Source organism: Fukomys damarensis, unplaced genomic scaffold, assembly GCF_012274545.1.
Source record: "Fukomys damarensis isolate Sample0158 unplaced genomic scaffold, DMR_v1.0_HiC HiC_scaffold_16, whole genome shotgun sequence".
NCBI lineage: Eukaryota > Metazoa > Chordata > Mammalia > Rodentia > Bathyergidae > Fukomys > Fukomys damarensis.
Genome location: NW_022900928.1, coordinates 26,192,420 through 26,204,492, shown reverse-complemented (window position 1 = coordinate 26,204,492; position 12,073 = coordinate 26,192,420). Strand labels below are relative to the sequence as shown.

The 12,073-nt window shown below is 47.9% G+C and overlaps 1 protein-coding gene across 1 annotated transcript in view; it reads left to right on the top strand.

Annotated features, from left to right (window-relative positions):
- Pde2a (phosphodiesterase 2A) overlaps window positions 1-2,841 on the top strand; it is a 53,205-nt gene extending 50,364 nt beyond the window's left edge. The window contains exons 29-33 of the mRNA XM_033763932.1: window positions 60-159; window positions 396-508; window positions 878-916; window positions 1,047-1,153; window positions 1,473-2,841. Of these exons, the coding sequence (XP_033619823.1) occupies window positions 60-159; window positions 396-508; window positions 878-916; window positions 1,047-1,153; window positions 1,473-1,683 (570 nt within the window). The 3' untranslated portion in view covers window positions 1,684-2,841. The remainder of the gene's footprint in view (window positions 1-59; window positions 160-395; window positions 509-877; window positions 917-1,046; window positions 1,154-1,472) is intronic.
- The last annotated feature ends 9,232 nt before the right edge of the window (window positions 2,842-12,073 follow it).

Sequence of the window (12,073 nt, the reverse complement as noted above, 5' to 3'; positions counted from 1 at the left end):
GGGTGGGTGGGTGGGGTGTGCTCATTGGCAGCCATGACACCCTTCCTGGCCCACTCCAGGACTATCAGCGCATGCTGGATCTGATGAGGGACATCATCTTGGCCACAGACCTGGCCCACCACCTCCGCATCTTCAAGGACCTCCAGAAGATGGCTGAAGGTGCCTCCTGGCTGAAGAGGAAGGGAGGGTTGGCCAGGATGGAGATCTGCCTGGGGAGCACTCTCTGGGCTTCAGACTCCTCCCCTTCCAGCATCAGCCTTTCCTTGGTGGTGGCTCGGCCCTTCCAGGCAGACGCTGGCCCCTGGACCCATCAGGAGTCCTCCACTCAGGAGCCTCATCCTGAGAGGGGGCAAGCAGGCTGGATCCCTCTCCTTGACCCCATTTCCCCCCAACAGTGGGCTATGACCGAACCAACAAGCAGCACCACAGACTCCTCCTTTGCCTCCTAATGACCTCCTGTGACCTCTCTGACCAGACCAAGGGCTGGAAGACCACCAGAAAGATTGCCGTAAGTATCCCCCACCTTGGGAAGGCACAGGCTGCTGTGTGCCTTGACCAGCTCTATGGGCCTCCCTGCGGCTTGAACATCTTCTCTATGCTGAACTCAGCCTGGCTGTATTTTGGGGAAACAGAAACCTAGACTATTTCAAGGAGATGAGGAGAGGGGCACAGGCTTACCCAGAGTCATATAGCACATCAGAGATTGTGGCAGGTGGGCCAGAACCAGCCACTCCATGTAATCTAGGGCTGTCTGGTGGCCAGATTGGGGCTAGTGTGGTCAGCCCCCACGTGAGATTGACTTACAGGACCTCCTTGCAGTCCTGGGAATGGGCTTGCGTGGCCACCCACAGAATATGATGAGAATGTTATCTTCTAGGAGCTGATCTACAAAGAATTCTTCTCCCAAGGAGACTTGGTATGTGTGCGATGACCTCAGGATTTCCAGTTTCATGGAGGGCTCCTGGCCCGGGCTGGGAGGGCTTGGGTGAGCCTGAGTGGCACTTATGGAGGTGCAAGAGGGCAGGCTGATGACTTGATGCCTTCAGGAGAAAGCCATGGGCAACAGGCCAATGGAGATGATGGACCGGGAGAAGGCCTACATCCCTGAGTTGCAGATCAGCTTCATGGAGCACATCGCAATGCCCATCTACAAGTGAGTGAGCTCATGGGCATGGCTGGGGACCATGCACCCAGAAGGTGGGGCAGGGCAGGGCCAGCTGTGGCCATCAGAGTGAACATAGGTGCCGAGTTTGTCCTTGCCTGGCTCCGAGTGATCTACATCTCTCTCCTGCTTTGTGCCTGGCTGGGTTCTTCACTTCATCCTCGGTCCCCAGTGGAGAGAACCACTATGCTTTCCTATGCCAGTCCCATGGCTCCAACTCTTGTGGAAGTTCTACCTGTGGTGAAGCTTTCCTCTTTCTTGCTGTCCATGCTCTGTTTTCTGACCTCTCACCCTGCTTGTGCATCCCCAGGCTGCTGCAAGACCTGTTTCCCAAAGCAGCAGAACTGTATGAGCGTGTGGCCTCCAACCGTGAGCACTGGACCAAGGTGTCTCACAAGTTCACCATCCGCGGCCTCCCAAGCAACAACTCGCTGGACTTCTTGGATGAGGAGTATGAGGTGCCTGAGCTGGATGGCACCAGGGGCCCCATCAACGGCTGCTGCAGTCTTGATGCTGAGTGACCCCTTCCCGGGACCCTCCCTGCCCATCTCTCTTCCCATAACCCTCCACCAGTCTGGCCCGATGCACTGGGAACCAGAGCCGTGGGTCCTGGCGCTACACCAGGATGTCCCACGTGACCCTGGCTACACCCTGACCTTCCTGGGCTTCAGCTTTCCTGTCTAGGGAATAGAAGCAAGGCTTCCAGCTTGCTGAAAATTTGTTGTTTGTCCTCCAAGAGTGCAGGGCTGGTAGTGAGCCCTGCTCTGCACCTCTGACCACATCATGGCAAGTCCTTCTCAAGCCACACTTTCTCTGAGCAATCAGGAGGGCTTTTTCCTGTGTTCCCTTCCTGCCATACCAGATCTGTGCCCTCTCCCTGGAACACCCTGTCCTCTGGGGTGTCCAGGATCCTCGCAGAAGGGGAAGGAGGGACATCTGCATGAGCAGAGGGTGAGAAACAGTCACTAGTTCTGCTGGAGGACTACAAAAGCCATGGGGCGAATGTGCCCCTGAAGACCACCCTATACTGATGGTGGGCTCAGATCGGGACATACAGTGGCCCTGGAGGGGCAGCTCAGTGCTCTGCAGAGAGAGGGCTCAGGCAGAAGGCAAATGGGAATGGCAGGCAGGAAGGGTCTCCACACTGGGGGACAGATCCAGGTGAGCTGGCAGTGTTTCCTCCTGGCTGTGTGACCCTGGGCAAGTTCCTTTCCCTATCTGGGCAGAACAGGAGATAAGACAATCTATTCTCTAAGACTCCTTTTAGACTGAAGTGTCCATATCTGTGGAGTCCCAGCAGAGGCTACAGGTTCTCTGCCACCCTGGAGCACAGAGAGCCCAATCCCGAGTCCCTTGGTGTCCCCTGAGTATACCCTGTGGCCTGAGCTCCTCTCCTATTCCTGCAGCCAGAGAGGGACCTGGCCTGGCCCTGGCAGGGCTTCTCTCCTCTTTAAGGCCATATCCACCTGTGCCCCGGGCCTCTTGGGTCAGCCCGGCCACCGGCTTCTCTCTTCTGTTTTGTTGTGTGTGTGTTGTGGGCAGGGAGAGGCTACCTGCCTTATCTACTCTGAGTTGCCTTTAGAGAGATGCGTTTTTCTAGGACTCTGTGCACCTGTTGTATGTGGTCCTGTGGGCTGACCGCTTTGTACATGAGAATAAATCTATTTCTTTCTACCAAACCTCTCTCATGGGACTATTTGGAGACTTTGTGCATGGGACGGTCGGGCAACAGAACTGGGAGAAGCAAGCACCCTTAGAACTCCCTGGCTAGCAGAAGTCCCACCCTGGTGGAGTTGTAGGCCTGTTGATACACTCTGGGCCACCCTGGTGGAGGCTAGATGTGGGTTGCAGATGGGGAGGCCTGGGAAGAGTGAGAGGATGCAGGGGTTGACAGAGACTGTGGACTGCAAAGGGAGACCTGAGAGGTTGTAGCTGCGCACTGCTTTGTCAGTGTGCTGGCCTGCTCGGTCATGAGGACCCACACAGCCAGGACCTGGGCCACTGAATCTCTCCTAAGCTGCAAGGATGCCTGTTTCTCTGAGTCTTGTAGGGGTCCCCCCGAGTCAGACTCCACCCCAGATCCAGCCCTGGGTTGCATCTGTGGGGCTCATCCTTGCTTACCCGGCTGCAAGAGCGTTGCCTCTGCTCAGACAATGGCAGGCTCAGATTGGGCCTCTGCCTGGTGATCTCCAGAACCTGAACACCAACTTTCCTAACCCCTTCCTATCTTCCTCTGCTTATCACATCAGAATCAGGTTGATCTGCAAATGGGCTGGACTCGGTGTCTCCTTTGTTGAGGGCAGCCTGGGAGGTGACAGGACATCCCATGCCCATAGCAATACCCGTGGGATTCCTCTAGGAACTCAGAGCCAACTTGTCTGTACAGCACCCAGCCTGTTGAGTTTTGGAATCAGCTTTCTGAGATGAATGGTCTGAGGCCCCCAGCCTTCTCCAGGGGTGTGAGTTCCAAACCACTTACCTGCCCAACCCTGCTCTGGGCTCCCCTAGCTGTTTCCTCACAGCACAGAACCTAGGCCTGGCAGGAGGGCCAAGGGGGGGTGGTCACTTCTTGCCCAGGGCTGGAGAGAGGTGGCTATCCTAATGGTGCCTGCTGGTGCCAGGGTCTGTGTGGTCAACACTGTTGCTTTTCTGCCCATGACCCTGATCCTGAAGGTGTGCGTATCTCTCTTAAACCTTTGGACAAAGAAGAAACCCAACCTAAATACAAACCAAGGGGCTTTCCTGCCCTTTCAACCATACATCTGCTTCTATCCCCGTCCTTTTCTTGAGGCACTCGCTGTCATATGCACCTCCTTGTCACCAATTTGAGTGAATAACCCACAAATAATTTCCTCATGCATTCAGGACCCTGCTCTGAGAGCTAACTTTGTCCTTGTCCCCCTGGTGTGAAGGGTCTCCCAGCTTGATCCAGGAGGCAGATCCCAAACTCAGACATAGGCAGTGACAAGCCTCCTGGATGCCAGGCCACGGGTTCCAGGCTGGAGCACAATGCCAAGAAGTGAGGTGAAAAGATAAGCAGGTGCCATTTTCCTGCAGGTGCTGGTGGCAGAAGAAACTGCACACAGGAAGTCAGAGAAAGAGAGGCCCATGGAGAAATGAAGAGATGGAGGGGAGATAAAGCCAGCTTAGGCAGGCTATACAACAGGCTGTGGGGGCCGCCTTTACAATGTGCGCCAGGTTTCTAGCAGGAAGTGCCTGCTGGACAGCAAACAAATAACTGCAAGGGGAGAGGTGGGGCAGGAACCCTATCTGTGGGTGATCTTCTGCTCTGGGCTGGATAGGAGAAGACCCAAGAGATGTTAGATTAGTAGGACTTGGTGACCAGTGGGATGGGGCGGACAGAGAGGACTGAGAGGTGCCCTGGAAGGTGGGGTTCATACCCGTCAGGAAGGGCTTTTGGCAGCTGCTCAGTATCAGCCTCACTCACCCGGCTGTGGGGTGGAGCATCTGGGAGGGGTGGGCTCTCTGGAAAAGTAGGTAGGGTGGTGGGAGAGAGGGCCCAGAGGAGGGGTGGAGGATAGATGGGAGCCCAGGGGCAGCCGTCGTTGGGTCACAGAGCCCAAGGCTGGCACTTTGGCTTCTTGTTGCTGCCCTGCCTTCCCTCAATGATTTCATTTTACATTTTCTTTACACTTCACCAGGTCTCTGTAGCATAGAAATTGCTAGCCCATCTTGTAGCTAAGTGGCCTGACATTCAGAGAGGTTAAGAAACTGCTAAGGTTAAATGTGAGCCCCACCTGTCCACCTCCTCTCTGAGGGCTGCTTCTTTGGGACAGAAGACTCAGGAGGACAGAGCCTCCACCTTCAGTTTGCAAAACTGTGGTGGGCACAGGGGTGGCAAGTAGGTAGGTTGGGCTCCAGAGAAGGAACTGCAATCAGAGAGTGTCTGGGTGGGGGTGAGGGTGAGGGTGTGTGTGTGCATGCACGTGAGTGCATGTGTGTGTGTCTGGGTGCTCACGCTTGGAGGTGGGGAACAAGGCGATGTGATTTGGGGCTTGCACTGCAGTTCATAGCCACCAGGTGGCTCCCTACCCCCTCAGTGGGCACCTCCCAAGAGGTGGGGGAGTGTTGTGAAGTTACTCTCATTCCCATCCCCCATGTCCCCTCTCGTACTCCCACACTGACACATGCACACACAGCCTCACATGCGTATTCTCTCATACAGACACCTCTGGACAGACTCCACAGGGAGAATGGGAGATGGTTCTTGGAGGCTTCTAGTCCCTACAGATACTCTCTGAGTAAGACTGAACCCCATCAGTCCCACCTGTGTGAGACTCACCGCCTCCTGGGGGTGTCTGCCTGTGGCGTGGCCACCCTCTGAGAAGGACCCTTGGGGCACGGCCAAGTGTGGTTAAGAGTGACACACACACACACACACACACACACACACACCCCGGTGGGAGATAACTGTAAGTGAGCATGGCAGCCTCGGGCCTCTGCTGGGGTGGCAGAGGCAGAGCGTGGACAGGAGGGGCTGGGGTTCAGGGGTCTTGAAGTTTGGATGGGGAGGACAGGCGGGATAGGAGCTAAAGGACATTGCAGAGACACGAGGAAAACAGGCTGGGAGGTGGGGAGGTGCAGGGGCTGTACTCAGGGCCTCAACCCACTTTTGTCTCTTTGAGATGGCACCAGGAGGGCTTGGAGCAATAGTGGGGGCCTCCTGGCTGTAGGGATGGGGAGTGGGCGGAGGAGGGCGTGAGGTGGCCAGATGGGAGTAGGCTGAGAGAAGGTGGTGAGAGATGGGAGAGTGCCAGGCCTGTTCGGAGCAGGAGCAGAGCCCTCAGGGGCATCAGAGCAGCCATTGTCCCCTGGACCAGACCCTGGACAGCACCTGCAGAGAGAAAGGAGCCTCGCAGGGTGGGGAGGAGCAGGAGGCAGTGTGGTGGGGTGGGGAGGCAAGAGGGTCAAGGGTGACAGGCAAGGCACTTCCAGGTTCTCTGTCTTGAAACTCAGCAAGAGTTAGCGCTATACACAGGAGCCTATGCTCTTCGGCTCTATTCACAGCCTCTCCAGGCTTCCCCCTCTCTCTTGGCAGGATATGCAGTGGGATTCTTCACTGGTCTTAGTTTTTGTGTCCATAAACTGAGATGATGAGCTTCAGTAGAAGCCTTTAGGTTACGTATAAGAGGGTTCTCTGAAAGGGAGGCCAATCTTTTCTGGGTGGTAGGGGTGAATGAGATCGGGGTACAGTTAGCACAGCCAGATCGTTCTGTGAGGGGTACCAGGACACATCCATGCAGTAAGCATGGTGGGCCATCAAGTTTGAGGTTGGTGGGTCAGGTGTGAGGATGGACAGTGTGGAGACTTCCCACCAAGACGGCTGCCTCCTCAGTCCCTAAATCAGTGATGGCGAACCTTTTAGAGCTTTTAATGATACAAAGAGCCCACTGCCCTAGATCATCCCTGGAGAACTGAATGGGAAGTGTGGAACTCTAGGAACTAACAGCAGCAGCCTGGGGTAGGTTGGGAGTGGGGAGAGATCAAAATGAGAGGCTGGGGCTGGGATTTAGCTCAGTGGCACCACGCCTGCTTCTCAAGTGCAAGGTCCTGAGTTCGATCCCTGATACCACAAAACAAAAACAAGTGCCAACCTTGCTCTCTTGGACAATTGTCCACTCAGTTTTGCATATCCAGGAAGAGGCCTCCTCTTTAGTGCGGCTTTCCTGGGATAGCTCCAGTCAGAGGAGGTCCCAGCAAAGGAAGTGGCCTGCTATGGCTGTGTGGTTCCCGGCTCACCTCTGCCCCTTGCCTTGAAATCAGGACCCCAACACAGACTAGAGCCCACTTTCCTCTCATTCCCAGGATATTTTGCCATTCTGAATCATGCTATCTGCCAAGGAAAACTCAGGCCCACGGGTCAACAGAGCACATTGGCTAAAAGAAAGACAGAAAACTGGACAATCTAGACAAATCTGGGGCAGAATTGCTGGAACAGATGGACCTGAATTTAAAATAAACGTTTTAAATTTACTTATGGAGATAAGGGAAAATAATAGTGACATGAAGTAAAGAACAAGAAATAATTTTAAGGGGAATCAAGTGCCCGGTGTAGTGATGCATGCCTGTAACCCCTGTACTCTGGGAAACTGGGGCAGGAGGATTACAAGTTTGAGTCCTGTTTAGGCAACTGAGTGAGTCCCTGTCTCAATATAAAAAATTAAAAAATGGGCTGAGGACATAGATCAATACAAAGGCCCATTTCCCAACACACACACACACACACACACACACACACACACACAGAGAGAAACACACACACACACACACACACAGAGAGAGAGAGAGAGTCACAAAGAATCCAGATGAGGGCCTGAATTCCATAGCAATGTCCTGCACAAGTCCAGCTAGAGGCCTAGAGCCCACAGCAATGTCTCCTGCAAGTCCATATCAAGGATCTGCACCAGGAAGACCCAAAGGTCAATAGTAGAAGCTGGAAAACCTGGGCTGGCGGGGTAAAGAATCTGTGCCACCAACCTGAGGGATCTGCACTGGAGCCAGGAAGCGATGCTCAAGGCAAAGACGAGAGCTCCCCCAAAGAGAACGTCAGCCATCCCCAGCAACAGCAAGCACCTGAGCTCCTCCTTTGATGAGAACAGCTGAGTTCATATCAAGGCAAACCAGCCACAACAAAGCTTCTCCTGGGAAATCTGCAGCATACAGTCTTCTCCAGTTCTCATTTTATGCTGTTGGCAACAATCCTCAGGTGGGTCTTCCACGCCCAGAACCACGCTGACTCAGTTCAGCTGGGCAATCCCACTTAAGTTGACCATTAGTTAATCCACCACAGAAAGGGACAAAGAAACAAAAAGTGTAAGAAAAAATATAAATTGTGGAGGATAGGAATAGAATTGCCAATATCCAGATGAGTGGACCACAAAAATGTGTTTTTAGTCAGCTTTCCCATCACTGGAACATATCACAACATAAAAGAAGAGCGGTTCAATTTGGCTGATGGATCAGAGAACTCGGTCCATGGTGATCTGGCTCCAAGGCAAAAACATCACGGCAAAAGGGTGTGGCAGAGGAAAGCTACTCACCTAGGGCAGACAGGAAGCAGAGAGGAAGGAGGAGGGAGGAAGGGAAGCACCCTTTCAGATCACATCTCCTGTGATACAACTCTTCTAATCTGTTCCACCTGCTAATGGTGAATCAATCCGCTGATGAGTATAGAGCCCCCATGATCCAATCACCTTCCAAAAGCACTGCCTCTGAACGTATGAGATTTTGGAAACATTCTAGACCTAAATTATAACAATAGGAAGTATTTGTAGAAAGAATGGACATGAATGTACTATATAAAAGTTGAGCCAGATGACAGGGTACTCATCTATAACCCCAGCACTAGAGGCTGAGGTGGAAGAGCACAAGTTCCAGCCGAGCCTGGGCAATTCAGCAACTTAATGAGAACTTGTGCTCACTTTGGCAGCACATATACTAAAACTGCAACTTAATGAGACCTTGTCTCTAGTGTGGGGGAGGGAGGGAGAGAGGGAAGGAAAGAAAGAAAGAAAGAAAGAAAGAAAGAAAGAAAGAAAGAAAGAAAGAAAGAAAGAAAGAAAGAAAGAAAGAAAGAAAGAAAGAAAGAAAGAAAGAAAGAAAGAAAGAAAGAAAGAAAGAAAGAAAAAATGAAAAGAAAGACAATGAAAAGAAAGACAAAATTAATAGAGGCCAGAGAGTATCAATCAGGGGAGATAAGGGAAAAATTTACAGATACATTACTTCATAAATTTAAGACCACCAATTTAAATAATTTTTCAAAAACACCAAGAAAGAAAATACAGATCATCTAAAAAGGAAAATGAATCAGGGTGTCATCAGAGTTCTTACCAGCAATCATTATTGGTTGGAATGCAAAAAAATGGTGCAGCCAAAGAATATATATACACATTCCTCACACTTAATACAGAACATGTAACCTTCCAGGACAGCAAAAATATTTGAAAAACAGACTATCCTTAAAGCCACATAAAGGCCTAAAATTAACAAAGGATTAATATACCACATTACTTGCTGATCATAATACAATAAATGCATGTATTAATGTTGATAATAGAATGTTTAAATTGCCTTATACCTGGAAATTGAAAATCATCTTATTAAATTACCCATGGGTTAAAAAGAAAAATATAAAGGAAATTATTACGCTTAAAAAATTAGATTATTTAAAAAAAATCTTTCGGCTCATCAACATTTGTGAAATGACCAATGCAGTACTTAGTGCAATTTATCTTTAAATTCATATATCCGGAAAGAGAAGACTCTATAAATAAATGAAATAAATGAGCTAAGATTTAAACAAGACACTGAACAAAAGAGCATAAAGAAGGAAATAATAAATAGGGGGCAGAAACAAATGACCTAGACAACGACAAAAATAACAACTATAGAAAGTTACCAAAGGGGCCAGGGAAGCAACTCAGTGGTGCTGTGTGCTGCCTGGCAAGTGCAAGGTCCTGAGTTCGATCCCCACTACTGGGCAAAGAAAGTTACCAAAGTCACAAGATGGTTCTTTGAAAAAATTAATAAGATGGACCTCTGGTAAGACATAAAATAAAAGAAAGGAAGAGGAAGGAAAGAAAAAAGGAAGGGAGGGAGGCAAGAAGAAAGAGAAGACACAAATATATTAAGTATAGAACAAAAATCAGAAAGTATTTACAGATACCTCAGGAGACAAAAGCATAATAAAAGATATAATAGAAAATATATATACAATTACAATTTGAAAAGGTGAACAAAGTAGATATATTTCTAGAAAAATATAAAAATCACAGAATACAAAATTTAAGCAGATAAATATGTATTAAAGAATGAAATTGTAGTTAAGAACCTCTGCTCTTCAAAATGTTCTTCCTCCAGTTGGGTGTGGTGTGCATGCCTGTAATCCCAGCACTCGGGAGGCTGAGGCAAGAGGATCACTGTGAATTCAAGGCCAGCCTAGGCTACACAGTGAGTTCAAGGCCAGGCTGGAATACATAGCAAGACCCCATCTCAAAAAACAAAAACAAAAAACAATTCCAGATAGCTTTACAGATGAGTTAATTAACTTGCAAATATATTACTTTCTAATTAATATACTCTTCCAGAAAAGTAAAGCTGCCAACTCATTTTATAAAACTACTTTATTCCTGATTCTCAAATAAGATAATAATATTCAGAAAGAGATGATGAAAGATTAGCTCAGTTTCACCTATGAGCTTAGATGCAAAAATCCTATGTAAATTACTAACCAGATGCAACAGAATATTTATAAATGCATCATAATCAGATGGAAAAATTTCCCCTAGGGGTGCAAGGGTGTTTTCATCTCAGAAAGTCTATCAATGTAATTCACCAAACTCGTAAACTTGAGAAAAGTCATTCCATTATTTCAATTGTTGTGGAAAAAAGTATTTGACATATTTGGTACCTATTTATGATTTAAAAGAAGTTTAATAACTGGGATTATTAAGAGAGGTAACTTGGAAAAGGCAATATTCCAAAAAAGTCTTCAGCAAACATGGTAGTCATTTGTTAGTCATTTTAGTAAAGGTTTTAGGAACAAAAATAACACAGGAATGCTCACAGACACAAGTATTATTATTATTATTATTATTATTATTATACTGGGATCAAACTCAGTACCTTGCGATTATGAGGCAGGTGGGGTGCCACTGAGCTAAATTCCCAGCCCACCGGTACTATTTAAATTAACTCAGTGCTAGACATCCCAGTCAACACTCTAATGAATGGAGGAGAAATAAGGGGTGTACCTTTTGGAAGGAACAGATGAGACTGCTATTTGTCACAGATGATACAATTGTCTAACTAAAAAATAATCAATAGACAAACTGTCAGAACTAATAAGAGAATTTGTCAATGTTGCTGGGAATAAGATAAAAACTAATAGCATTTCTCTATAACAGCAAGAACCAATACAAAAAAAAATTCAACTTACAAACAAAAACTCAAGATGCAGCTCAGTGGCAGGATGCTTTCCTAGAATGTGTGTGGCCTTGGGTTTGAGCCCCAGTACTGTAAAAATAAAACCATAAAGAGGCCAGGGATTTAGCTCAGTGATTCCGCTACCTGCCTCACAAGCACAAGGTCCTGAGTTCAATCCCCTGTACCAAAAACGACAGCAACAAAAACATAAAGCAATAGGATAAAAACTATAAATCATCTTAGAAATTGACTTAGGCGGGAATACATATGCTATCTTTAGGACAAAATCTAGAGCTCTAATAGGAAACATTATATGAACAATGAAGAAATGTTCCATGCTCTGGATGGGTAACAACATTGTTAGAAGTTAATTCTTCCAATTTTCAATCTCTTCAAATTCCTGTAGAATTTCTTGAGCTCCTTAGCAAACTACTATAAAATATGTGGAAAAAATATGTGAACAGTAAATTTAGTTTGAAAAGTAAAAGTAGAGAGGGATACAATGTTAAAAGTGACATTGGTGCAAGACAGACTAATGAACCAACGGGGCAGAAGAAGAGCTCAGAGAGGAGCATGGTATAAATAGGAACTCCATCACACTGCACAATAAAATAGGGGAAAGTATGGATTGTTGGCAAAACTCCCTTATGATATAGAAAACAAGAAAACTGAATACTTACTTAACATCCTATACAAAGGTGCTGCCAGGTGGATTATAGACTAAATGAAAGGCATTAAGTAGAATGTTAACAGAAGAAATTGTAGAATAACTTTGTGTACATATAGGACAAGCCATACAAAATCAAATTGTGAGGGCTGAGGATTTAGCTCAGTGGTGCCGTGCCTGCCTTGCAAGTGCAAGGTCTTGAGTTTAATCCCCAGTAACACACACACACACACACAAAAAAAAAAATGCACACACACACAGAAAACAAAAACAAAAATACAATTTGTGAATTCAATTAT